Consider the following 23,462-nt stretch of genomic DNA (forward strand, 5'->3'; position numbering starts at 1 on the left):
ATTCTTTTTTATGTCTGAGTAATATCTATTGTATACGTATACCACACCTTCTTTATGCATTCATTTTTCAATGAACATTTAGGTTGTTTCCATGTCTTGGCTATTATAAATAGTGTTGCTATGAACATAGGGTTTCATGTATCTTTTTGAATTATAGTTTTGTCTAGATATATGTCCACAAGTGGGATTGCTAGATCATATGGCAACTCTCTTTATAGTTTTTTTGAGGAACCTCCATACTGTTTTCCATAGTGGCTGCACCAACTTACATGGCCACCGACAGTGTAGAAGGGTTCCCTTTTCTCCATACCCCCTCCAGCATTTGTTAACTGTAGATTTTTTTAATGATGGCCATTCTGATCAGTGTGAAGTGATACCTCATTGTAATTTGGATTTGCGTTTCTCTAATAATTAGTGATGATGAGCATCTTTTCATGTGCCTATTGGCTATCTGTATGTCTTCTTTGGAGAAATGTTTATTTAGATCTTCTACCCATTTTTCCATTGAGTTATTTGTTATTTTGTTATTGAGTTGTATGAGCTGTTTGTATAGTTTGGAAATTAAGTCCTTGTCAGTCTCATCATTTGCTAATATTTTCTCCCAGTCCATAGGTTGTATTTTCATTTTGATTATGGTTTCCTTTGCTGTGCAAAAGCTTATAAGTTTGATTAGTTCCTGTTTCTTTTTTGCTTTTACAGTAAGTCCCCTACATATGAACAAGTTCTGTTCCAAGAGTGCGTTTGTAAGTCCAATTTGTTTGTAAGTCCAACAAAGTTCACCTAGGTACCCAACTTACACAGTCGGCTATATGGTATGGTACCGTAATAGGTTTATAATACTTTTCACGCAAACAATACATAAAAAACAAGCACAAAAACAAAGAAAACATTTTTAATCTTACAGTACAGTAACTTGAAAAGTACAGTAATACAGTACAACAGCTGGGATACTCGGGCTGGCATCGAGGGAACAGGAGAGAAGAGTTACTGATTGGAGGAGGGAGAGGAGGTGGGAGATGGTAGAGGTGAAGGATTATCAGCAGTAGGAGACAGAGGGCAAGCTGCAATTTCACTCATACCTGACGTTGATGGCAAAGGTTCTGGTTCCTTGCTGGATTTGATTCTATCTACCCTCTTGAAAGAATGATCCATTGATGTCTGGGCAGTAGCTCTTTTTTTCTCATCATAGATGACAAGGTAGCACTGGATTGCATTCTGAATGGCTGCTGCCACCTTTGGGTTCCATTCTAGGTTCGGGTCCTGTGCCTCAAAAGCTAACAGTGCTTCCTCAAATAACGAAGATTCGCTTGCCATTTTCTGTGTCGTGAATCTCTTCAGTTCTTCAGTTACTTCTTCTTCCTCCTGTCCCTCTTCATCCTTTCTCTGGGCCTCCAATTCCGTCAGCAAGCTCCTCATGTTGCACAGCAAGGAGTTCAATGAAATCGTCCTCTTGCAGATCTAGCTCCAGCTTCTCGCTGAGGGTCACTACGTTGCTGAAGACCTCTTCAGACTTCTGACCTACCTTCTCAAATCCACAAAAATCATGAACAAACTGTGGGCAAAGGTTCTTCCAAACCCCATTCATGGTGACCGCCATACCCTCACACCATGCAAAGTCAATGTTTTTTATGGTCTTGTAGATGTTATAGTCCTTCCAAAGTTGTCCCTAGGTTGTTCCTGATTTGTCACCTACCTTTACTGCCTGACAAAAAGTGTGACATAAATAATATTTCTTGAAAGTCGCTATAACTCCCTGGTCCATAGTTTGGATGAGCAACGTAGTATTTGGTGACAGATGCAGTACTTTGACGTTGGGATGAAAGTCATCCATGAATGGGGGGTGGCCCAGAGCATAGTCAAGCAGCAATAGAATGTTTTGCTGGAACGTCCTTCTCCAAACAATATTTCTCTACATCTGGGATAAAGTGGTGGCAAAACCAGTCCTGGAACGTGGCCTGTGTAATCCAGGATTTGGGGTTACGCTTCCACACAACAGGAAGAGAGCCCTTGGCTATGTTTTTAAGGGTTCTTGGGTTCTGTGAATGATAAACTAAGAGAGGTTTCAGCTTCAATTCACCGGAAGCATTGCCACCAAACAACAGTTAGCCTATCCTTTGCTGCTTTACAGCCCGGCATCAACTTTTCCTCCTTACTGATGTAACTTCGGTCTGGCATCCTCTTCCAGTACAGTTGTGTCTCATCCACATTAAAAACCTGGTTGGGTAAATATACACTATCATCAATAATTTCTCAAAGTGTTTCCGGAAGTTCCTGGACAGCTACCCTATCTGCACTTGCTGTCTCTCCACTTACTTTTACATTGTGAAGGTTGGCTCTAGCCTTGAACCGATGAAACCAGCCATGGCTGGCATTAAAAGATGTGCCCTCTGATTCTTTGCCTTGTTTCTTCAAGTCTTCATAAAGGCTTTTAGCTTTCTCTTGAATCAGCGTTAAGTTGAGCAGGACTCAGCGCTGATGTTGATCCTGCATCCGCACACTGAGAAGTTTCTCCATCTCCTCCATCACTTTCCCACGCTTCTTCAATATTTTGTCAACATCGTCGGTACAGCAGACTTCACATGTTCCATGATCTTGTCCTTGTTCTTTAGATTCGTGCCAATGATTGAATGATTCATGTTATAAGAATGAGCGATGTCTAACATCTTTTTGCCTCGCTCCACTCTCTCAATTACTTTCACTTTTGTTTCCATCATTATCACTTGGCGCTTCTTAACAGTACCAGCTACATCACCTCTGCTTTTACGCTTGCTTCCAGACATCTTGGGCTTGAAATAAAGGTACTGTACTACTGTACTCTATACAGTACTGTAAAGTACACAAAAGCACAACCACATATAGAGGAAGCACGCACGTGACAATGTATGCCAGACACGTGAACTAACTTACATGATAGGACATGCGAATGGACGTTTGCATCTTTGAAAGTTTGCAACTTGAATGTTCGTATGTAGGTGACTTACTGTATTTGTACTGCCTAAGGAGAACTACCTAGGAAAACTTTGGTATGACTTATGTCAGAGAATGTTTTGCTTATGTTGTCTTCTAGGAGTTATAAGGTGTCCTATCTTATATTTAAGCATATAAGCCGTTTTGAGTTTATTTTTGTGTATGGTGTGAGGGTATGTTCTGACTTCACTGATTTGCATACGGCTCTCCAACTTTCAAAACACCATTTGCTGAAGAGACTATCTTTTCCCCATTGTATATTCTTGCCTCCTCTGTCGAAGGTTAATTGACCATAGGTGTGTGGGTTTATTTCTTAGCTCTCTATTCTATTCCATTGATCCATGTATCTCTTTCTGTGCCAATACCATGCGGCTTTGATTACTGTAACTTTGTAGTATTGTCTGAAGTTTAGGAGGGTTATGCCTCCTGCTTTGTTCTTTTTCCTGGGGATTGTGTTGACATTTCTGACTTTTTATGGTTCCAGATACATTTTAGGATTATTTGGTCTAGTTCTGGGGAAAATGTCATGGGTAATTTGATAGGGATCACATTAAATCTGTAGATTGCTTTGGGTAGTATAGCCATTTTAACAGTATTAATTCTTCCCATCCAAGAGCGTGGGATGTCTTTCCATTCCTTTGAATCATCTTCAGTTTCCTTTACTAATGTTTTGTAGTTCTCAGCATATAAATCTTTCACCTCCTTGGTGAGGTTTATTCCTAAGCATTTTATTTTTTTGATGCCATTTAAAAAAGGATTGCTTGTTTACATTTCCTTTCTGATATTTCATTGTTAGTGTAAAGAAATGCAACCAGGGACTTCCCTGGTGGCTCTGTGGTTGAGAATCCGCCTGCCAATACAGGGGACACGGGTTTGAGCCCTGGTGCAGGAAGATCTCACATGCCGTGGAGCAACTAAACCTGTGTGCCACAACTACTTAGCCTGCACTCTAGAGCCCGTGAGCCACAACTACTGGGCCCATGTGCCACAACTACTTAAGCCCACGTACCTAGAGCCCGTGCTCTGCAACAAGAGAAGCCACTGCAATGAGAAGCCTGTGCACCACAACGAAGACTAGCTCCCACTGGCCACAACTAGAGAAAGCCCGTGCACAGCAATGAAGACCCAATGCAGCCAAAATAAATTAAAAAAAAAAAGAAACCCCAAGAAATACAACCAATTTTTGTATGTTAATCTTGTATCCTGCTACTTTGCTGAACTTGTTTATCAGTTCTAGTGTTTGTGTGGAATTTTTAGGGTTTCCTTTATATATATTAGCATGTCATCTGCATATAATGACAACTTTACCTCTTTCCTTCCAATTTGGTTAGATTTTATTTCTTTTTCTTGTCTGATTGTTGTGGCTAGGACTTCCAATACTATGTTGAAGAGAAGAGGTGAGAGTGGGCATCCTTGTCTTGTTCCAGATTTTAGTGGGAAGGCTTTCAGCTTATGAACATTGAGTATTATATTGGCTGTGGGTTTGTCATAAATAGCTTTTATTATGTTGAGATATGTTTCCTCTATACCCACTTTGGTAAGTGTTTTTATCATGAATGGATGTTGAAGTTTTTCAAATGCTTTTTCGGCATCTATTGAGATGATCATTTGTTTTGTGTTTTTCCTTTGTTGATGGGGTGTATCATGTTGATTGATTTGCATATGTTGAAACAACTTTGTGACACCGGGGTGAATCAAATTTGGTCATGGGGTATATGATCCTCTTATGTGTTGTCAGATTCGGTTTTCTAATATTCAGTTGAGAATTTTTGCATCTATATTTATGAAAGATATTGGCCTGCAGTTTTCTTTTTTGGTAGTGTCTTTCTCTGTGTTTTTTTTTAAAGTCTTTATTGAATTTGTTCCAATATTGCTTCTGTTTTATGTTTTGGTTTCTTGTTTGTAAGGCATGTGGGATCTTAGCTCCACCACCAGGGATCGAACCCGCACTCCCTGCACTGGAAGGCGAAATCTTAACTGCTGGACCACCAGAAAAGTCCCCATCTGTTTTATTTTGTTTTTTTTTAAAGTAAATTTCTTTCTTTCTTTATTTTTGGATGCATTGGGCGTTCGTTGCTGTGCTCGGGCTCTCTCTAGTTGCGGCGAACGGGGGCTACTCTTCATTGTGGTATGCAGGCTGTTCATTGTGGTGGCTTCTTTTGTTGCAGATCATGGGCTCTAGGTGCGCGGGCTTCAGCAGTTGTGGCTATCAGGCTCAGTAGCTGTGGCTCATGGGCTGTAGAGCGCAGGCTCAGTAGTTGTGGCACACAGGCTTAGTTGCTCCGTGGCATGTGGGATCTTCCTGGACCAGGGCTCGAACCTATGTCCCCTGCATTGGCAGACGGATTCTTAACCACTGTGTCACCAGGGAAGTCCCCCCCCATCTGTTTTTGATATCGGGGTGATGGTGGCATCATAGAATGTCTTTGGAAGTATTCCTTACTCTTCAATCTTTTGAAGAGTTTGAGAAGAATCAGTGTAAGTTCTGCTTTGTATATTTGGTAGAATTTGCCTGTGAAACCATCTGATCCTGGACTTTTGTTGGTAGGGAGTTTTTTTTAAATTACAGATTCTATTTTTTTTAAAATTTTATTTATTTATTTATTTATTTATTTTTGGCTGTGTTGGGTCTTCGTTTCTGTGCGAGGGCTTTCTCTAGTTGCGGCGAGTGGGGGCCACTCTTCATCGCAGTGCATGGGCCTCTCACTATCGTGGCCTGTCTTGTTGCAGAGCACGGGCTCCAGACGCGCAGGCTCATTAGTTGTGGCTCATGGGCGCAGTTGCTCCGCGGCATGTGGGATCTTCCCAGACCAGGGCTCGAACCCGTGTCCCCTGCATTGGCAGGCAGATTCTCAACCACTGCGCCACCAGGGAAGCCCTCTATTTTGCTTTTAGTGATCAGTATGTTCAAATTATCTATTTCTTCTTGATTCAGTTTTGTTCGGCTGTAAAAAAACAACATATATTTTTAGGTTATGTTAGCACCTAAATACTTACCATGTATTAGACCACAAAAGAGCGAAGAAAAAAATATTAAAATATTTTTTCAAATAGAAAAAGTATTGAAATATTTTTAAGAAATTGGGATGATATACTAATTACAATAATGACAAATTGTTCTGAACTTAAAGACTACTTTATCTAAGATGCATATTGTATGCTTATTGTTTTATTGTTTTTAAATACGTGGAATATTTTCTCCTTTCTAATGTAATTCTTTTATTTTACCTGTATATTGTGAAAAAAGTTTAGTTGCACATAATATAAAAAATTACACTTTAATAGGAGATATTAATCCATTTACGTCTACTATAGTACTGAAAATACTTAGGTTTAGAGTTACCATGTCATTGAGTGCTCTTTTTTATTTATTTATTTTTAAAAGAGATTTAATTTGGGGGGCATAAATTATTTATTTATTTATTTATTTATTTTTAACATCTTTATTGGACTATAATTGCTTTACAATGGTGTGTTAGTTTCTGCTTTATAACAAAGTGAATCAGATATACATATCCATATATCCCCATATCTCCTCCCTCTTGCGTCTCCCTCCCACCCTCCCTATCCCACCCCTCTAAGTGGTCACAAAGCACTGAACTGATCTCCCTGTGCTATGCAGCTCTTTCCTAATAGCTATCTATTTTACATTTGGTAGTATATATGTCCATGCCACTCTCTCACTTCGTCCCAGCTTACCCTTCCCCCTCCCCATGTCCTCAAGTCCATTCTCTATGTTTGCGTCTTTATTCCTGTCCTGTCCCTAGGTTCTTCCCAACCATTTTTTTTCTTTTTTTTTTAGATTCCATATATATGTGTTAGCATACAGTATTTGTTTTTCTCTTTCTGACTTACTTCACTCTGTATGACAGACTCTAGGTCCATCCACCTCACTACAAATAACTCAATTTCATTACTTTTATGGCTGAGTAATATTCCATTTTATATTGAAGATGTGCAATATCTTCTTTATCCATTCATCAGTTGATGGACACTTAGGTTGCTTCCATGTCCTGGCTATTGCAAATAGAGCTGCAATGAACATTGTGGAACATGACTCCTTTTGAATTATAGTTTTCTCCAGGTATATGCCCAGTAGTGGGATTGCTGTGTCATATGGTAGTTCTATTTTTAGTTTTTTAAGGAACCTCCATACTGTTCTCGATAGTGGCTGTATCAATTTACTCTCCCACCAATGGTGCAAGAGGGTTCCCTTTTCTCCACACCTCTGCAGCATTTATTCTTTGTAGATTTTTTTGATGATGGCCATTCTTACCTGTGTGTGGTGATACCTCATAGTAATTTTGATTTGCATTTCTCTAATGATCAGTGATGTTGAGCATTCTTTCATGTGTTTGTTGGCAATCTGTATATCTTCTTTGGAGAAATGTCTATTTAGGTCTTCTGCCCATTTATGGATTGAGTTGTTTTTTTTTTGATATTGATCTGCATGGGCTGCTTGTAAAGTTTGGAGATTAATCCTTTGTCAGTTGCTTCGTTGGCAAATATTTTCTCCCATTCTGAGGGTTGTCTTTTCATTTTGTTTACATTTTCCTTTGCTGTGCAAAAGCTTTTAAGTCTCCTTAGGTCTCATTTGTTTATGTTTTTTTAAAATTTCCATTTTTCTAGGAGGTGGGTCAAAAAGGATCTTGCTGTGATTGATGTCATAGAGTGTTCTGCCTATGTTTTCCTCTAAGAGTTTTATAGTGTCTGGCCTTACATTTAGGTCTTTAATCCATTTTGAGTTTATTTTTGTGTATGGTGTTAGGGAGTCTTCTAATTTCATTCTTCTACCTGTAGCTGTCCAGTTTTCCCAGCACCACTTATTGAAGAGGCTGTGATTTCTCCATTGTATATTCTTGCCTCCTTTATCAAAAGTATGGTGACCATATGTGTATGGGTTTGTGTCTGGGCTTTCTCTCCTGTTCCACTGATCTATATTTCTGTTTTTGTGCCAGTACCATACTGTCTTGACTACTGTAGCTTTGTAGTATTGTCTGAAGTCAGGGAGCCTGATTCCTCCAGCTCTGTTTTTCTTCTCAAGATTGCTTTGGCTGTTCGGGGTCTTTTGTGTTTCCATACAAATAGTGAAATTTTTTTGTTCTAGTTCTCTGAAAAATGCCATTGGTAGTTTGATAGGGATTGCACTGAATCTGTAGATTGCTTTGGGTAGTAGAGTCATTTTCACAATGTTTAGTCTTCCAATCCAAGAACATGGTATATCTCTCTATCTGTTTGTGTCATCTTTGATTTCTTTCATCAGTGTCTTATAGTTTGTTGAGTAAACGTCTTTTGTCTCCTTAGGTAGGTTTATTCCTAGGTATTTTATTCTTTTTGTTGCAGTGGTAAATGGGAGTGTTTCCTTAATTTCTCTTTCAGATTTTTCATCTTTAGTGTATAGGAATGAAAGAGATATCTGTACATTAATTTTGTATCCTGCAACCTTACCAGATTCATTGATTAACTCTAGTAGGTTTCTGGTAGCATCTTTAGGATTCTCTATGTATAGTATCATGTCATCTGCAAACAGTGAGAGCTTAACTTCTTCTTTTCCGATTTGGATTCCTTTTATTTCTTTTTCTTCTCTGATTGCTGTAGCTAAAAATTCCAAAATTGTGTGGAATAATAGTGGTGAGAGTGGGCAACCTTGTCTTGTTCCTGATCTTGGTGGAAATAGTTTCACTTTTTCACCATTGAGAACGATGTTGGCTGTAGGTTTGTCATATATGGCCTTTATTATGTTGAGGAAAGTTCCCTCTATGCCGACTTTCTGGAGGGTTTTTATCATAAATGGGTGTTTAATATTGTTGGAAGCATTTTCTGCATCTAATGAGATGACCATATGGTTTTTATCCTTCAGTTTTTTAATATGGTGTATCACATTGATTTGCATGTATTGAAGAATCCTTGCATCTCTGGGATAAACCCCACTTGATCATGGTGTATGATCCTTTTAAGGCGCTGTTGGATTCTGTTTGCTAGTATTGTGCAGTGGATTTTTGCAGCTATGTTCATCAGTGATATTGTCCTGTAGTTTTCTTTCTTTGTGACATCTTTGTCTGGTTTTGGTGTCAGGGAGATGGTGGTCTCATAGAATAAGTTTGTGAGAGTTCCTCCCTCTGCTATATTTTGGAAGAGTTTGAGAAGGATAGGTGTTAACTCTTCTCTAAATGTTTGATAGAATTTGCCTGTGAAGCCATCTGGTCCTGGGCTTTTGTTTGTTGGAAGATTATAAATCACAGTCTCAATTTCAGTGCTTGGGATTGGTTTGTTTATAGTTTCTATTTCTTCCTGGTTCAGTCTTGGAAGGTTGTGCTTTTCTAAGAATTTGTCCATTTCTTCCAGGTTGTCCATTTTATTGGCATATAGTTGCTTGCAGTAATCTCTCATGATCCCTTGTATTTCTGCAGTGTCAGTTGTTACTTCTCCTTTTTCATTTGTAATTCTATTGATTTCAGTCTTCTCCTTTTTTTTCTTGATGAGTCTGGCTAATGGTTTATCAATTTTGTTTATCTTCTCAAAGAACCAGCTTTTAGTTTTTTTGATCTTTGCTGTTGTTTCCTTCATTTCTTTTTCATTTATTTCTGATCTGATCTTTATGATTTCTTTCCTCTGCTGACTTTAGGTCTTTTTTTTTCTTTCTCTAATTGCTTTCGGTGTAAGGTTAACTTGTTTATTTGAGATGTTTCTTGTTTCTTGAGGTAGGATTGTATTGCTATAAACTTCCCTCTTAGAACTGCTTTTGCTGCATCCCATAGGTTTTGGGTCTTCATGTTTTCATTGTCATTTGTTTCTAGGTACTTTTTTTATTTCCTCTTTGATTTCTTCAGTGATGTCTTGGTTATTAAGTAGTGTATTGTTTAGCGTCCATGTGTTTGTATTTTTTTACAGATTTTTTCCTGTAATTGATATCTAGTCTCATAGCGTTGTGGTTGGAAAAGATACTTGATACGATTTCAATTTTCTTAAATTTGCCAAGGCTTGATTTGTGACCCAAGATATGATCTATCCTGGAGAATGTTCCACGAGCACTTGAGAAAAAGTGTATTCTGTTGTTTTTGGATGGAATGTCCTGTAAATATCAATTAAGTCCATCTTGTTTAATGTATCATTTAAAGCTTGTGTTTCCTTATTTATTTTCATTTTGGATGATCTGTTCATTGGTGAAAGAGGGGTGCTAAAGTCCCCTACTATGATTGTGTTACTGTCGATTTCCCCTTTCATGGCTGTTAGCATTTGCCTTATGTATTGAGGTGCTCCTATGTTGGGTGCATAAATATGTACAATTGTTATATCTTCTCCTTGGATTGATCCCTTGATCATTATGTAGTGTCCTTCTTTGTCTCCTGTAATAGTCTTTATTTTAAAGTCTTTTTTGTGTGATATGAGAATTGCTACTCTAGCTTTCTTTTGATTTCCATTTGCATGGAATATCTTATTCCATCCCCTCACTTTCCGTCTGTATGTGTCCCTAGGTCTGAAGTGGGTCTCTTGTAGACCGCATATATACCGGTCGTGTTTTTGGATCCATTCAGCCAGTCTATGTCTTTTGGTTGGAGCATTTAATCCATTTACATTTAAGGTAATTATTGATATGTATGTTCTTATTACCATTTTCTTAATTGTTTTGGGTTTGTTATTGTGGGTCTTTTCCTTCTCTTGTGTTTCCTGCCCAGAGAAGTTCCTTTAGCCTTTGTTGTAAAGCGGGTTTGGTGGTGCTGAATTCTCTTAGCTTTTGCTTGTCTGTAAAGGTTTTAATTTCTCTGTCAAATCTGAAAGAGATCCTTGGTGGTTCGAGTGATCTTGGTTGTAGCTTTTCCCCTTTCATCACTTTAAATATGTCCTGCCAGTCCCTTCTGGCTTGCAGAGTTTCTGCTGAAAGATCAGCTGTTAACCTTATGGGGATTCCCTTGTATGTTATTTGTTGTTTTTCCCTTGCTGCTTTTAATATTTTTTCTTTGTATTTAATTTTTGATAGTTTGATTAATATATGTTTTGGCATGTTTCTCCTTGGGTTTATCTTGTATGGGACTCTCTGCACTTCCTGGACTTGATTAACGATTTCCTTTCCCATATTAGGGAAGTTTTCAACTATAATCTCTTCAAATATTTTCTCAGTCTCTTTCTTTTTCTCTTCTACTTCTGGGACCCCTATATTCGAATGTTGGTGCATTTAATGTGGTCCCAGAGGTGTCTCAGATTGTCCTCAATTCTTTTCATTCGTTTTTCTTTATTCTGCTCTGCAGTAGTTATTTCCACTATTTTATCTTCCAGGTCATTTATCCGTTCTTCTGCCTCAGTTATTCTGCTATTGTTTCCTTCTAGAGAATTTTTAATTCCATTTATTGTGTTGTTCATCATTGTTTGTTTGCTCTTTAGTTCTTCTAGGTCCTTGTTAAACGTTTCCTGTCTATTCTCCATTCCAGTTCCAAGATTTAGGATCATCTTTACTATCATTACTCTGAATTCTTTTTCAGGTAGACTACCTATTTCCTCTACATTTTTTTGGTCTGGTGGGTTTTTACCTTGCTCCTTCATCTGCTGTGTGTTTCTGTGTCTTCTCATTTGGCTTTGGGGACTGTGTTTGGGGTCTCCTTTTCGCAGGCTGCAGATTCGTAGTTCCCATTGTTTTTGGTGTCTGCCCCCAGTGGCTAAGGTTGGTTCAGTGGGTTGTGTAGGCTTTCTGGTGGAGGGGACTGGTGCCTGTATTCTGGTGGGTGTGTCTGGATCTTGTCTTTCTGGTGGACAGGTCCACATCCGGTGGTGTGTTTTGGGGTGTCTGTGACCTTATTATGATTTTAGGCAGCCTCTCTGCTAATGGGTGGGCCTGCATTCCTGTCTTGCTAGTTGTTTGGCATGGGATGTCCAGCACTGGATCTTGCTGGTCTCTGAGTGGAGCTGGGTCTTAGCGTTGAGACAGATATCTCTGGGAGAGCTTTCACCGTTTGATATTACAAGGTGCCGGAGGTCTCTGGTAGACCAATGTCCTGAACTCAGATCTCCCACCTCAGAGGCACAGGCTTGACTCCCGGCTGGAGCACCAAGACCCTGTCAGCCACACGGCTGGGGGTGAGAGCAAGAGGTAGCTTTGGTACATCTCAAAGACCACCAATGAGATTCACTGACCATTTTCTCTCCAGAAGTGAAGAAAACAAAATTCAGACTTCGGCTAGTCAGCCACTTTGGTAGCCAGCCTCCAAGATGGCCCTAATTATCCCCTAATTATCCCCCAGTCTTCATGTACATGTGTGGCTTCTTGCACTTGAAAAGGGTTAACTGTTTAACTAATAAGAAATTGCAGAAATGACAAAGTGCAGTTTCCAAAGTTATAAAAGACATTGCAACTTCTGCTTTGGTTTCTGCTAGATCACTCATCCTGGGGTAAGCCAGCTGCCATGTCATGAGGACACTCAAGCAGCCCTAAGGAGAGATCCATGTGGCAAGGAACTGAGGCCTCTTACCTACAGCCACGTGAGTGAGTCATCTCAGAAGTCAAAAGATTTAATTTTATTTATTTTTGGTTGCATTGGGTCTTCATTGCTGCACAGGGTTTCTCTAGTTGTGTCAAGCAGGGGTTACTCATCGTTGTGGTGCACGGGCTTCTCCTTGCGGTGGTTTCTCTTCTTGTGGAGTATGGGCTCTAGGTGCATGGGCTTCAGTAGTTGTGTCATGCAGGCTCAATAGTTGTTGCTTGCAGGCTCTAGAGCACAGGCTCAGTAGTTGTGGCACACGGGCTTAGTGGCTCTGTGGCATGTGGGATCTTCCCAGACCAGGGATTGAACCCCTGTTCCCTGCATTGGCAGGCAAATTCTTACCCACTGTGCCACCAGGGAAATCCAGTGTGCTCTTTTTTAAACCTAGTCTGTTTTCATTATTTTCTATCTTAACGATTCTGTATTAAAGAAAAAAAATAATACTCATTTCTACTCCTCCTCTTTGAGGATTATATATGAAGAAGTATGTCTTATTTATTAATCTCAAATTTTCACCTTACTTTTAAGAAGTTATCACAATGTCAAGTATTTAATACCTTTCACTTCTACCTTGAAAAGCATGGATATTAAAGTGCTAATATAATTACCTTCCCTAGTCTATCTTTTTACTTTTTGTTATGTATAAAAAACAACTAAAAACATGCATGGTTTGTAAGGAAATGACAAATTTCAGAAAATTCAGCATCTGAATACACTCTATACATAGCTTCTAGATAAAGACACAGAAAATTGCCAGATACTCAGAGGCCCCCTGGTCCCATTCTAGTGACTCCCCTTAAGGTTTAATATTGTTCTGGTATCTAACAAAAAGATCACTTTACCTGTATTTTGTATTTTATATAAATGTTATGGCACAGTAAAATCACTTTTGGATTGGGCTTTTTTATTTTATGTTGTTTGTGAATATGCCTATATGGTTGCCTGTTGTGATCATGCATTGCCACTGTTGCATAGGATTCCATAGTGTAAATATTTAACTATTAATTAATTTATTCCAATGTGTATTACAATATGAGTGATTTTAAGTTTGTGTCTATTGAGAACAGCACTGGTATATAAATTCTAGAACTTGAGCTTTGGTGGTGGGTGTATAAATTATTGTTCAGTATACATGTAGTAGTAAAATTTTCGAGTCATAGCTTTTATGTGTTTATCTTTTTAGATATTTCTAAATATTTTCAAAACATTTGTATGATTTTTCATCCTCAGCAGCAGTGAATGAGATTCAAGGATTATACACATTATTGTCAAACTTGATAATACTTGTCATTTTCATTTGAACTTTCTGGTTGGTGAGTGATAATTCCAGGTATCACGTTTTTGGATTTAATTGACTACTAAGAAGCCAAGCATCTTTTGATATGTTTACTTAATATTCTGTACTCTCTTTTTTGAAATATCTTTTGGTATATTTTCCCCATTTTGCTATTCCATTATCTTCTTATTGAAGACTTCCTTTTTTTTTAACATCTGAAGACTTCTTATTTGAGAGTTTTTAATATATGCTTGATATGAGTTCTTCTCTCTTTCTGTCTCTCCTTCTCTTTCTTTAGATGAGTGTCAGTTTTTAATGTTAATAACATCTAATTTGTTATTTTCCTCTTTATTTATTTATTTTAGTCTTATTTCTATTTATTTATGTAGTCTTCTTATCTGTAGCAGAACACATTATTTATTCTAAACCACAAATATGTTTTCGTTTCTTTAATAAATCTAATTATTAAGCTTTAAAATTAAGTTAACTTTCTAAACTAAATATGTTGTATCATAGTGAGTATTAATTTTTCTATGACAGCTGAAAGGTTACATTTATTCAGAAAATGTTGTATTCAGCTTTCTTCTCATTTGCTCCTACTTCTCATTGATTCACAGTGGTAAACATCACTTCATCCTTGGATCTGACTTTTCTCTGATTTCTCATGGTCATTCTTACTAATTCGTCTTGCCTCCTGAAATCTTTAGCAATCCCATTATTCCACAGAAGCAAAAACCTTCCTTGGGCCTTTTTCCTCAGAAGATTGATTATTCCCACATTTTAAATGGGAGATTGCAATAAGTTAGGAGAAAATGCCACAAGGGTCTCTCATTTTTTTTTTCACATCTTGTATCAGCCTCTGCTTGCACTCTCTGTTCAAAGATTTTTGTACAACACACTGATGGAAGATGCCAGTTGTTTCTCTCCTTGGCGAAAAGACAGATTAATTACCTGACAAATAAAATAAAGAGAGTGTCTTGCTCTGTTCAAATGTTGGACAGGATTGCTTGCATCCTAATTTAAATGTTTCAGGTGACTGAAGCTTAAGATTCCTAAGCTTTAACCCATACTTGCACCATGCACAGCACCCAACAGGAGTGCTTTACATAACCCCATGAGACACTTGTGTGCAAGTGGAACAGATAAAAATATAAAACTATTGCTGTCTTTTTGTGTCATAAAAATGATTTTTTGTCTCATTTAAAATATTTTTTTCTAAAATCCAAAAACGTGTCAGGCTAAAATATTGTTATTTCAAATATGGTAAAATCGAAGACCCTTCAAATTTCTTTCCAGTTTTATTGATGATGGAATGCCATCAGAGATATGACTTCATTAACACAATAGGTAAGATTCCTTCATAGACCTGATTGGGGAATATGAAAATTATCCCCAGAAAAATCTGGACATTTTCTAGTTCACAAATATTGGTTAAGATGGTAGAAAGGGCCCTTCATTGTCCTATATGTTAATGCAGATCAATTGTGAGAGGTGGGGATAAAACAAGCAGCCTAAATATCCTTTATGTTTGTTGTACTACTAGTAGAAAGAGGAAGGGTCAACATGTCACCATGGTTGATATAGCAAATAAGCTGCTTGAAACTACACAGAAATGTACCTGCTTGTATTTTCTGTGCAGTTACCCTCTCTTTTGGTGTGCCCTGATACCTCCCTCAACTTATGTACCAACTCCAGCAGCATTAAGCAGAAATCCAAAGAAATCTATTCTTTGGAATTATGAGGAAGGGAAGAGTCGAAAATTTTATAGCATGCTCTATACAAGGATATACGTCACCATCCTTATCTATGTCATGCCATGCATGGAGGGCCAGTAGGTTCAGGGGCTTCTGGAAGCACCAAGTTCTGTGGGGTTAATCACAGCTGCATTCATGGGCAGTAAAAGAGAAGGGCCTTATCTTGGTCACTTTCTCAATGCTAGTAGCTACAAAAAGAAGAGGACAGCAGACATCTTAGGCAGAAGAGCCAACATTAAATGAAATGTCCTAATTACTCTAGGCAACCTCTCATGATAGCCTCCCATAGCTTCTCAAATCCCTACATACCTGCACAAGGGATAGTGTAATATTACTGGAGTGTCTGACTGCAGATTAACATTATTTTTGTTGAAAAAAATAAAAATAGGTTCAAGTGATAGGGTTTGAAAAGGGTTCACAGTGCAAGGGAAACTGTTGTAACAATGTGGACAGGACCCTTTGGATGGATTCATCATTTTTTTTTTTTTGGCTGCTTCAGAATCTGTAGTAGAGATTGGTGTGTTCCATGATGGATTCCCGCTTCTTATAAGTTTTAGATGGAATATCCCATTAGGAAGAAGTGCACGTAAGGAAGATTAGTGAGTCAAACTCCTCTGCCCTCTGTCAGCAGTGGGTGCAAAGGCATTTAGACCAAGTGCTTTCATCCTTTGATGTGCAAAGTTTTCACTATATGAATGATGTTTTGTTTGTTTGCAGGTCAGGAGCCTTGGTCTCAATATCCCTGTTTAAAAAGTGTTATCATGTGTCTGCCAGAAAGAATTGCTGATGATACTGGAAAAAATTGAGAGTTATCCTTAACAATTAAGGGTTTTGTAGCAACATGGATGGACCTAGAGATTGTTATACTAAGTGAAGAAAGTCAGACACAGAAAGACAGATATCATATGATATTGCTTATATGAGGAATCTAAAAAAGAAATGAAAGGTACAAATGAACTTATTTACACAACAGAAATAGAGTCATGGATATAGAAAACAAACTTATGGTTACCAGGGGATAAGTGGAGAAGGGATAAATTGGGAGATTGTGACTGACATATACACACTACTATATATAAAATAGATAAGTATTGATAAAGACCTGCTTTATAGCACAGGGAACTCTACTCAATGGTCTGTACTGGCGTATATGGAAAAAGAATCTTAAAAAAAACAAACAAGGGTTTTGGGATTATATAATAAACGTAAATGTGCAAACCTTTAACATGAAAGAAAAAATCAGTTAACTCTGTTGTCCCTGTTATGGTGTAAATATTTTGTACCTCTAATTTTAAAATTTTGAAACCCAGCTCCCATATTGATGGTATTAGGAGGTGGGGCTTTTGGGAGGTGATTAGGTCATGAGGCCAGAGACCTCAAACATGGGATTAGTGACCTAATAAATGTAGCACACAGAAGATCTTATGCCCATTCTATGATTTCATTGCTGAGCGAGAAGACTCACATTATGAACCAGAAATTGGTCTCTCTCCAGACACTAAGTCAGCTGGCAACTTGTTCTCTTTTTTTTTTAATTAATTAGATAATTAATTAATTTTTTGGCTGTGTTGGGTCTTTGTTGCGGTGCGCGGGCTTCTCATTGGGTGGCTTCTCTTGTTGCAGAGCACGGGCTCTAGGCGTGCGGGTTTCAGTAGTTGTGGCTCATGGGCTCAGTAGTTGTGGCCTGTGGGCTCTAGAGCACAGGCTCAGTATTTGTGGTGCACAGGCTTAGTTGTTCCATGGCATGTGGGATCTTCCCGGACCAGGGCTCGAACCCTTGTCCCCTTTATTGGTAGGCAGATTCTTAACCACTGCACCACCAGGGAAGCCCTTGGTAACTTGTTCTTGAACTTTTCAGCCTCAGCAATTATGAGAAAACAAAAATATTCTGTTGTTTATAAAATACCAAGTCTCTCGTATTTTGTTTTAGCAGTCAAAGAGCTGGCTGAGGAGAAATATCTGTGAGCTTGAAGACATATCAAGAGAAACCTTTAAATCTCAAAAGAAAAGAGAAAACGGGCAGGAAAGAAATCAACAGAACAGAGTAATCAATAATTGTGGAACAATGAAAAATGCTGTGACCTATACATAACGGGTATAGCAGGAGGAGAATAAAGATAACAAAGAACAGAAAATATTTTTAAAAAATGACTGAGAATCTCCCCAAATGAATGTCTGTCACTAAATCCACAACATCCAAACTTAGAGGAACATATGAATAGTAAAGAAAACTGACCAATATCTCTCAGGAACATCAAGGCAAAAATCCTCAACAAAATATTACCAAATCGAATCCAACAATATTTTGAGAGAATTTTGTATCATGAATGAGAGGGAATAATCCCAGGTATGCAAGGCTGGTTCAACATTCTAAAATCAAATAATTATATCCATCATATCAACACCCTAAAGACAATCATTAGCATATCAATAGATTCAGAAGACCTTTGAAAAAATCTAACACCCATTCTTCATAAAAACTCTCAGTTAAAGAAATAGACTGGAGCTTTCTCAAGTTGATAACAAAGATGTACAGGAAACTTTTATCTTACATCATGATTAATGGTCAAAAACATGAAGCTTTTCCACTAAGTTCAGGTAAAAGCAAGGATGTCCCCTTTCATGACTCCTTTTCCATATTTTACTCCAAGTCCTTGCTAATGCAATAAGGCACGAAAATAAATAAAACAAATACAGATTGGGTAGAAAAAAATGAAAACAACCTAAATAAAATGTGGACCAATATACTTTATGGACACCTCACCAAAGAAAATAGACACTATGCATATGAGTATACAGAAGAATAATCCAGATTACATGCTGCCATGAAAAAGCAAATTAAAAATACAATTACATACCACTATGTAACACTTAGAATGGCTAAAATGTGAACAATGACAAGAACAAATTCTGTAGGAGATGTGGAACAATAGGAAATGTCATTTGTTATTGGTGGAAATGAAAAATAATACAGCTACTTTGGTAGTCTGATTGACACTTGCTATAATATTGAACATTCCCTTACTGTACAATCTGGCAAGTGTTTTCATGGATATTTACTGAAAGTAGTTTAAAACATACTTCCAGACGAAAACCTGCATGTGGATATTTATAGCACCTAATTCAATATTGCCAAAATGTGAATGAAACTAAGGTGTCCTCCAATAGGTGAATGAAATGATACAGTATTAATATATTCTGGGAATGGGATAATATTGAGCACTAAAAAAGTAAGCTATCAAGCCATAAAAATAGATGGGGATTCTTTTTTTTCTTTTGAAATATAAGTGATTTTCTTTATTTTGTAATTTAAATTTTATTGGAGTATAGTTGATTTACAATGTTGTGTTCATTTCAGCTGCACAGCAAGTGATTCAGTTACACATATGCATATATTCATTCTTTTTCAGATTCTTTTCTGATAAAGGTATTCCCAGAATATTGAGTAGAGTTCCCTGTGCTATACAGTAGGTCCTTGTTGCTTATCTATGTTATATATAGTAGTATTCGTATGTTTACCTCAAGTTCCTGATTTATCCCTACCCCCCACCTTTCCCCTTTGGTAACCATAAGTTTGTTTTCCAAGTCTGTGAGTCTGCCTCTGTTTTGTAAGTTAGTTCATTTGTATCAATTTTTAGCTTCCACCTAGAAGTGATATCATACAATATTTGTCTTACTCTGTCTGACTTACTTCACTTAGTACAATCATCTCTAGGTCCATCCATGTTACTGCAATTGGCATTATTTTCTTCTATTTTATGGCTGAGTCATATTCCATTATATATATGTATCACATATTCTTTACCTATATTCATATGTTGATGGACATTTCGGTTGCTTCCATGTCTTTGCTATTGTAAAGAGTGTTGCAGTGAACATTGGGAAAGATGTGTCTTTTCGATTTATGCTTTCCTCCAGATATGCGCACAGGAGTGAACTTGCTGGATCATCTGGTAGCTCTATTTTATTTTATTTTATTTCATTTCATTTCAATTTAAATTTTTTTGGAGTATGGTTGATTTACAATGTTGCGTTACTTTCTGCTGCACAGCAGAGTGAAGCAGTTATACATATATCCAATCCTTTTTGGATTCCTTTCCCATACAGGTCATTACAGAGTATTGAGTAGAGTTCCCTGTGCTATACAGTAAGCCCTTATTTGTTATCTCTTTTATATATAGTGGTGTGTATATGTCAATCCCAATTTCCAATTTATCCCTCCCGCCTCCCCTTACTCTGGTAACCTCCATTCTGTGCTCCATAGTGGCTGTTACCCATTGGCGTTGCCACCGATAGCATAGTATTGGTGGCGCAGTGGTTAAGAATCTGCCTGCCAGTTCAGGGGACACAGGTTTGAGCCCTGGCCCGGGAAGATCTCACATGCCACAGAGCAAGTAAGCCTGTGCACCACAACTACTGAGTCTGTGATCTAGAGCCCACGAGCCACAACTACTGAAGCCTATGTACCTAGAGCCTGTGCTCCACAACAAGAGAAGCCACCGCAAAGAGAAGGCTTCGTACCACAACGATGAGTAGCCTCCGCTTGCTGCAGCTAGAGAAAAGCCACGTGCAGCAATGAAGACCCAACGCAGATTAAAAATAATAATAAGTAGTAGGTTTCTCTTTTTCTCACACCATCTGAAGCATTTCGTGTTTGTAGACATTGTGATGATGGCTATTCTGAGTGGTTCCAGGTGATACTTCTTTGTACATCTGATTTGCATTTGTCTAACATAAAGCAATGGTGAGCATCTTCATATGTGCTTTTTTTTTTTTGAACAGTGTGAGTAAAATTTACCCCTTGAAAAAGGGTTATTGAAAGGTTGCCTTGTTTTGAAGTCTATTTCGTTTACCTACCCCAAGGCATATTTTGAGGGCTGTTGTCATTTACAGCTCCCCAGGCATTGTGAATATGAAGGGCCTATAAGGTCCAGTTTTTAGAGTTGTTGTTATGGGAAACAGAAGGCGGCAGGATTTCTACTGTCCCTGTCTGGTTACTGACACAACCTTAGATGTAGGGCAAGTCCTGTTCCTGTGTTTTAAATTAGAGTGGAATGTGCCTGACCAAACATGTAAGGGCTTCTGTCCCATTCCTTCTTCCCCCTTACCCTTCATCCCCCGAACAAATACAAACCCCTGCAAAATCACCTGCTGAGGGTGCTGTCTTGCAGAGTGGGATGACCCTAATGAAGAAGTCTGGAGGTCGGAACCCAAACACCAGGATATGTTGAGAGCAGGTGATTTTCCAAATGTCATCCGGCCCAGAGAGTCCAGCATCCTTTGGGTGTCAGAGGGTTGGTTTAGTAGTATGAGGGCACACTTAGATCTGGAGATTGTGATCCCATGCAGAGGGGACCAGGTATTACAGGTTCAAGAGGGGCGAATTAGCTGGCATATACTCCCGAGGTCCTCAGGCCCACAACCGTCCAGCCTTGGGACCAAATTGGGTCTGTGTCCAGGGATGTGACACTAGCACGTTCACTGCGACTAAACAAATTTAGTGATCATTTTTCTTTTCTGTAATTTAATTTTAAATTTGTAATGAAGTATAGTTGATTTACCATGTTGTGTTCGTTTTTGATATACACCAACATGATTCATTTATACAGAGATGACTATATATTCTTTTTAGAATTATTTTCCCATTGAGGTTACTAAAGGGTGTTGAGAAGAGTTCCAAGTGCTCTACAGCAGGTCCATGCTGATTACAAGTTTTCTCTCTGTAAATATGTATATACTAACTCCAACCTCATGATTTATGCCTCCAACACACCTTTCCAGTTTGGTAACCATAAGTTTGTGTTCTAAGTCTGGGACTCTGTTTCTGTGTTGTAGGATAGTACCTTTGTATCAATTTTTAGATTCCACCAATAAGTAATATCATATGATAGTTATCATTGTCTGATTTATTACACTTAATATGAATGTATAAAGGTCCTTCCAAGTGGCTGCAAATGGCCTTATTTCATTCATTTCATGGCTGAGTAATATTCCCTGGTACATATGCACCATAATTTCTTTATCCAGTTTTCCTTCCAAGGACTTTTAGGTAGTTTCCAAGTAGAGGCTCTTGTAAACAGGGCTGCATAAAGGTTGGAGTGCCTGGGTTCTGTCAGTGTATGTTTTTTCCAAGATACAGGCCCAGGAGTGGAAGCGCCATATGCTCTGAAGCTCTGTTTTTTAGATTTTTAAGGAATCACCATCCACTTCTCCAGAGTGGCTGTTAGCAATTTACATTCCCACCGTCAGCTTGTCAGGGTTCCCTTTTCTCCACGCCCTGTCCTGCATTTCAGGTTTTACACTTTGTGAGGTTGGCCATTCTGACTGGTGCGAAGTGATACCTCTTTGTAGTACTGATTTGCATTGCCTGCTTGTTTTGTTGGCCAAAAAGCGGGTAAGGGTTTTTCCTGAATATATTAAGGAATAACGCATACGACCTTTTTGGCCAACTGCATCATTGGCGATGTTCAGCAGCTTTGCATGTGCTTTAATGGCGAGTGCAAACTACCTCTTGAAATCCCTTTCCTGAAATTCTGCCTTGCTTACAAGTCCTTTAGGAACACTTGGCTGAAAAAATGACTCCATTAGAGGTGTCAATTACAACACTGCATGTCTGTGAATTGCAGTGCCCCTGAGCACCGGTTTTCACCTTGTTGTTTAGGGAAGCAGCCACAAAGGGGCAGGATTTCTACAGACCCATTCCGGTTACTGGGGCACCTGAAGGATAGGGAAATTCTTCTTCCAGATTGGGAAACTAGAGTGGCATATGCCTGTCCAAACATCTAGGTCTTGTGTCTCATTTCATCCCCCGATTCCCCTTCTTCACCCGGAAAATTCCAAGCTGTGCAAAACTGGCTGTTGAATGTGCTGCCTTCCCAAAGTGGGGAAACTCTAAGGAAAGGAGTTGGAGGGGGGACCCGAATACCAGGAGACGTGGAGATGAGGTGACTTTTCCAAACTCTTCCCGATCAAAAGGTGTACCATCCTCTGGATGTGCCATGCATGTTTTAGCTGTAGGAAGGGTCCCCTGCACCTGGAGATATGGGACCCATGGAATGGGGGCCAGGCAGTATTACTCTAAAAGGGCTGCATTTGCTGTCCCATGCTCACCAAGCCTCTCAGACCGAAGAGTGTAGAGCCTTAGGTCCCATCCAGCTGTGTATCTAGATGTGGTCAGTCCAGGTTGCATCACAGCCCCTGAACAAATTTTGTAAGAATTTCTCTCTCTCTCACTGTCTTTTTTTTTTGTTCTTGTTATTTAATTTTATAATGAGGTATAGCTGATTTTCAATACTGTGTTTCTTGCTGCTCTACATCTATTCAGTTGACTCACTTAAAGAGAGACATCAATAAATTCTTTTACAGATTCTTACCAGTCTTATATATTCTTTTCCAGTGACAACAGTATGCTGAGTCCAGCTCTTTGAGCTATACAGTAGGTCCGGTCGAATACCTATTTTGTTTATGGAACTGTATCTATGCTAATTTCAACCTACTGGTTTATGCATCACCCCACCCCACCTTTCTCCTTTAGCAGCCATAAGTATGCTTTCTAAATGTGTGACTCTGTTTCTGTTTTGTAACTGAGTTCATGTGTAGCCATTTTTAGATACTATCTATAAGTGATACCTTATGATAAGTCTCTTTTTATGTCGGACTTATGTCACTTAGAATGATCGTACCTCAGTCTCCACGAGTTGCTGCAACTGGCCTTATATCATTGATTTAATTGCTGAGTAATATTCCATTGTACATAAGTACCACATCTTCTTTATCCATTTTTTCCTTCCAAGGACACGTAAGTTGTACACAAATTGAGGCATTTCTAAACAGAGCAGCACTAAACGTAGGTGTGCTTGGGTCCAGTCGATTTTTGGTTTTCCCAAGATATACGCCCAAGAGTGGAATTTATGTATGCTCTGTAGCTCTGTATTTTAGATGTTTTAGGAAACACCATACACTTCTCCAGAGTGGCCGTTGGCTATTAACATC

The 23,462-nt window shown here is 38.6% G+C and overlaps 1 protein-coding gene across 4 annotated transcripts in view; it reads left to right on the top strand.

Annotated features, from left to right (window-relative positions):
• Positions 1 to 23,462, top strand: part of LOC133105086 (protein-L-isoaspartate O-methyltransferase domain-containing protein 2-like) — a 79,234-nt gene that overhangs the window by 15,999 nt on the left and 39,773 nt on the right. For 3 of the 4 annotated variants that reach the window (XM_061211005.1, XM_061211006.1, XM_061211001.1), the window contains exon 2: positions 12,334 to 12,438. In XM_061211005.1, coding sequence (XP_061066988.1) covers positions 12,402 to 12,438 — 37 coding nt within the window. In that variant the 5' untranslated portion in view covers positions 12,334 to 12,401. Of the gene's footprint in view, positions 1 to 12,333; positions 12,443 to 23,462 lie in introns of those variants that run through there. The other variant, XM_061211003.1, reaches the window with a different exon arrangement.

Source organism: Eubalaena glacialis, chromosome 14 (genome assembly GCF_028564815.1).
Source record: "Eubalaena glacialis isolate mEubGla1 chromosome 14, mEubGla1.1.hap2.+ XY, whole genome shotgun sequence".
NCBI lineage: Eukaryota > Metazoa > Chordata > Mammalia > Artiodactyla > Balaenidae > Eubalaena > Eubalaena glacialis.